The 5,407-nt window shown below is 36.2% G+C and overlaps 1 protein-coding gene across 1 annotated transcript in view; it reads left to right on the top strand.

Moving 5' to 3' along the window:
• The window catches only part of LOC107098702 (protein-arginine deiminase type-2-like), a 21,461-nt gene that overhangs the window by 9,179 nt on the left and 6,875 nt on the right, over positions 1–5,407 (top strand). Inside the window, exons 5-10 of the mRNA XM_015396516.1 lie at positions 673–796; positions 1,616–1,777; positions 3,299–3,486; positions 3,953–4,056; positions 4,319–4,427; positions 4,577–4,684. Coding sequence (XP_015252002.1) covers positions 673–796; positions 1,616–1,777; positions 3,299–3,486; positions 3,953–4,056; positions 4,319–4,427; positions 4,577–4,684 — 795 coding nt within the window. The remainder of the gene's footprint in view (positions 1–672; positions 797–1,615; positions 1,778–3,298; positions 3,487–3,952; positions 4,057–4,318; positions 4,428–4,576; positions 4,685–5,407) is intronic.

The raw sequence follows: 5,407 nt of genomic DNA, 5'->3' as shown, positions 1-5,407 counted from the left end.
AGGCATGTTTCGATACTTTGTAGAACCGAAGCATTTCGGTCGGTACCATAAAAGAACCGATGTTTTGTTCATTGTGACACCTACGCAGACGACCCAGTTTGAAAGTATAAATCAGCCTTAAATCAGCCTTTATAGGGATAAAACTGATCCCCTTTGCGTTCCGAGCCAAAACCCTGAGGACTCCACGGGAAGGAACAGGACACGATCAGAAGACATAAGAGACACAAAATCCTCTCTTTCCACCGACCGCTAGGAACCATGAAACAGAAAAACAAACAGAAAACTAATAATGATCTGGCCCCGAATGCTCAGGCTGAACTCAATATAAAGCCAAGGAAACAGGTGGATGAAATAAATGATAATTTATACAAGTTTGTCAAATTCCTCCCTTTTTGGGGATCATGACTCTTTTCTGTATAGAAAAGCTAGAATTTGTTTTGAGTTCTACGGTTGGCATCTTTTGAAAGGAACTTGGCACACAGTTTGAGCTTTTCCCAGAAAAAGCAAGTTTTAATTTCCCAGTTCTCTAAAGGTAACACTTACCTTGACTTCCCTGACAAATGTTCTTGTATAACACAGATTCTTACTGTTTAAAAAATGAAAAAATATAATGTGAATTTGAAGAGATTTATGAAGACATTTATTCCATTTTTCATGTTGAAAATCTCTTAGGCTTCCTGGAAATGGGGTCCTGATGGGCATGGAGCTGTCGTTTTGGTAAACTGTGACAGAGAACGTTATGTATACTATCGAAAACCAGACTGTCAACTCAAAGACGAGAAACAAAATCATATAAGTAAGCAGATCAGTGCTGAGTACCAAATTTCACTTCTTTTTTTTTATTCCAAACTGCATGACAATTACTTTTTCTTTTGCATCTGTGTTTTTTTACGGATTCAAAATTTGAATAAAATGTTACAATTTCTTTGATTTGCATTGTGTATAAAATCACTACTGACTAGAACCAAATAGTTTTGAAAATATAAAAACATTTTGTGTTAACTTTTAGGGGAAATCTGCATTTTGCATTATGAGCTGAGCTTCTTCACATCAGCAAACAGGCTTCTGTCCCTTTGTCTTAATTTTTGTATCCATTTCTTAGTATTATAAATGGATTAAAAGTTTAAACTGATATGTATGGTTATGGTTTTGCTTTAAGCTTAAATATAATCATAATTTAGAATTTTACTATGAATTTGGACATTTTAGAAAGCATTAATTTCCTTGTATAATTTTTCTCTACCAGAATGCATTATTAGTGTAACATATTTAGAAATGACATATTGTTAGGTTCTAAATTGTCAGAATATAGTAGCAATGGCAATATTGAAGGTTAGCAGACAGTTTGTGACAGAGAAAGTAAGACCAAACTCAGCTTACCTAAGTACTCCTGATTAGCTGTTACTTTATTTTGGATCCCATACTGTATATGACTGTGGAATTATAATCTGAGCCAGTGCATTGCTAAATGATTGTTTCTGAAAGATGACTACATGTCACTTAATTGGCCAAAAAAAATCGTAGTCTCAGACCCATGAGTGTAAAGCTCCTTCAACATTTGAGGAAGAGGTATATTTTAAACAGTTTGTGCCAATGTAATTTCTTGTTTTTCTAGCTCTTAAGGACTGTGCAACCATGCTTCTGCGGATCAACGGCCCTGAGTTACTCGTTGCGGGTTACAAACTTGTCATGCATATCTCTGAGAGAGATTCAGAGTATATTCGAGTCTACCGAGATGAGACCGAGGACGAGGACTACATTACTAAGTCCAAAGCTCGTAAGTAAAATTAGGGTATTTAAAAAAATAATAAAAAATCCAACATATGTAAGTTGGATGCAATTCAACAGTTGTCTAAAGGTGCATTCACACTGAACATGAATTTTTAGCCTGACTTCTCAGACAATGTCCGATGATGACGTCACACGAGCGGTTTAACAGGAAAAATGAAAAAAGCATCAAAATTGTCTCAGACCTTTTTTTAAAGGTATGTATTAGTGTTCTTTAGTGAGTTAGGGAATGGAAATAATAAAATTTAGTTCCATGATTTCATGAAATATGAAACCTGGATGTATTTCTGGTTGCGGATGCGCAAATAAGCAGATGGTATGGATCGTGCTTCCGGGACGAATCGGGTAGCGACAATGCTTCTCCAATCTAGCTTCTGCTCTCTCTCCTGGACCTAGCACCGGCAAACCGCTGTCTCACCTCCCCTCTGTTGTCTGGGTCATTTGACCCCGGGTCAGCAGGGCCTAGAAATGGGTCACGGAGAGGCGGAACTACCACTGAAAGTGACCATCATCCAGATATAGCCCCTCTAGAAGCTGATGGTATTCCCAGTACTGCTTCCATCCCTGGAAATTCTGTGAACCCAGGGACCCCCAAAGCTTTGTTTGGCTTTCAAAATTAAAAAAGAACTGCGCACTCCTTGTAAATCCATGTCCTCCATATTGAGGTGAAACTAGCAACCAGTAGACTTCATAACGTAGGAGCCGTTCACCTGCTGTGTGATCTGCTTTCACTGACTATTCAAATTTCAAGGTGATCAAAGGCAGGTGAAATTGGTGAAATGTTTGCAGGTGTTGTATTCGGTGTGAACGCACCTTTATGGTTGCATAATTTTTTTCAGTTTATTTAAAGCTACAGTGTGGACTAATTACAGGGATTTACTGACAGAAATGTATGGCTATCTACAGCTATCAGTACCTACAACAATTAATAAACAAAACAACCCTATGAATTACTGCAACATTTAAGTTCCCTCTGGGATTGGTAAGGTATTTTTGAATTTATCATTATATATTTTACATGAGTATATTATTTAAAGAAAAGACCCAATCTTTATATTTGTGTTGCATTTGAAATTGCTTTTTATAATAACACAGGAGGAGGCCTCCCGTTAATGAAAGAAGACATGTTTGCACCACAGAAGCACAGAACTGACAAAATAGTGACTGTAGAAATCGCCAGTATACTCAAAATATGACTGAGGCAAGTTAGGCCTGTATAAAATCTATATCCTGCACGACTAATAAAATATTATTCATAAAATTATCTGTTTAAACAAACCTCATCATAGTTTGCCAATTTGGAATGTGGGGATGTTACTGATGCCATTTTGTGCTTTGACTGTGTCCGTATTATTGGTGTGGGGGCGGGGTCATGGCTGTCCATTAGAGGTCACTAAAAAATACATACTGTAGTTTTAAATCACTTGATAGACAAAGGTTTTGTGTGTGTTTATGTATGTTTAAAAAAAAAAGAAACTAATTGTTCTTATTTATCTTTATGCATCCACAGCTGAATTTATTAGAAAATATATATATGATTATCCACTGGTCCTGAGCAGCGAGGTGCTGTCTCAGGAACTTCCTCAACTTGAACGCGCTCCTCAACTCAAATTTTATGTGGAGGGCCTGAGGTTTCCTGACAAGGATTTTGACGGACTCGTAACCATCAACCTCAGCTTAATGAGGAGGTTAGGTCAGGTAAGACCTTCAAAACAGCATATCACACTAAGCTTTTTATTATAACCACTTTCCAAATGTATTGTTTGTCCTGGAGATTTTTTTCATATATTTTCATATAATGGCTAAAAAAAACAATGTCTTATATAGATTTTACATGATAAATTCATACATCCAGTCATTTTACAAAGTGGAATGAAAATGATGTACAGTACAGTGATTTTTCTTTTTTTTTTTGGCAAATGCCTGAATATGACTTTACTGATGGTCTCTAACAAACCACTTCATGAAGCGGCTGCATTTATACTTAGATCACATTTGATACCAGACTTTATTTTGAGCTGTCACAATAAAGACCTTATACTTATTTATTTAGCATTTTTGTGACAAATCTTTTAACGATGTATCATTTTTCTTGCTTTTATTATCTCATATTCAATTACAGAAGATAGCAGCGTACTCATCCCCCTTTTTTTCTTTTTTTAAGGACGGTCCTGACATGCCTGTTTTCACAGACAAAGTGGTGTTTAGAGTTTCGCCATGGATCATGACGCCCAATACCCTCGAGCCTGAGGAGGTGTTTGTCTGCAGGTTAGAGAGAACTAATGAATGATAAAGATGCTTGTCAGTAGCTTGGGTTAAGTCGTCCTTCCTCTTTGTTAAGGAGTTTGACTGTTTGCTTATCTCATTTCAGCTTTTTCAGAAAACTAAAACTTTAAATTGATAAGACTCAGTTTCTTCCATTAAAAAAGAAAAAATCATATCCAATAATCAACGGCTACAACATTTTGAGATGCAAAAAAAAAAAAAATAAAATATTTTACCAAAAATACATGTCTGCTTGTGATTGCAGTACATCTGATAACGCGTTCCTCAAAGAAATTAAGGACCTTGTTGACAGGAGCGGACACCAGCTGAAGACCGTCGAAAAACGCAAGAACAGAGGAGACCGCTGGATTCAAGTCAGGAAATCTAATGAACCTTTATTCTAAAGATTGTTTTTTGACATAATTAATACGTTGTTTTTATAGGATTTTCATAAAAAAGATTTTAACCAATCACATGAGAACAACTGGAATATGAGATGGAAAATATAATGTGTGTTTTTCAGGAAGAGATAGAATTAGGCTACGTTGATTCGCCATATCACAGGTTTCCTGTGGTTCTGGATTCACCTAGAGATGAAAAACCTGATGATTATCCCTATCATGGTATCGTGGTAAGAGTCTTCGTTTTCCTTTGCGATCAAATGTTTGATATCCACTAATAGGTCTTTACAGCATCAAAAAAATTTTTTTCTGGTTACTGCTATGAACATCATAATTTATCAGTAGACATTTTAACATATGCAAGTGGTTGGCCTGTAAATGGGTTGTAGGAAATAAGTGATTACTACTGGCTGGTAAGAAAACTGCTTTTTGTATTTGCATAAATTTCCAATTATATTTAAAAGTGTAAAATGTGCGACTCAATGACCAAAAGTAGAAAGGACTTTAAAGTGTGTGATTACCATGCACTTTGGGATGGACATCCATCAAAAGGAGTTTGAGCAAGCAGGCTTGCTGTAAAATGTTTAGAGAGATTACCCAGTTACACTTTGAGAGTTTCAAAGGCTGCAGCAAGTCTGTTTACATCAAATGCTGCCCCTTCTGGAGCTTGAATACATCTTAGAAGTTTCACTGACATAAAATGTATTTCATAGTGACACATAATTGGTCTTTTTTATAATTTAGTTTACAAATCATTACAGATGCACTGATCTGATACCTGGTTCAGATACCGGCTGCGATATTGTCAAATTAGCTGGATCGGTTTTAGTAATTTGATTTCAGAGATCCAATCCAGTGCACTTTATAAGGACCTGTAATTATTTTTTTTTTGATGATTTTTTTTTTCTTTTTGTATTTGTGACGGTCCTGCTGTGCGGTTGGGGGTGAGCATA

This window comes from Cyprinodon variegatus, unplaced genomic scaffold (genome assembly GCF_000732505.1).
Source record: "Cyprinodon variegatus isolate N-32 unplaced genomic scaffold, C_variegatus-1.0 Scaffold802, whole genome shotgun sequence".
In the NCBI taxonomy this organism is placed as follows: domain Eukaryota; kingdom Metazoa; phylum Chordata; class Actinopteri; order Cyprinodontiformes; family Cyprinodontidae; genus Cyprinodon; species Cyprinodon variegatus.
Note: the sequence above shows the minus strand (reverse complement) of the source record. Positions and strands in the feature narration are given on the sequence as shown.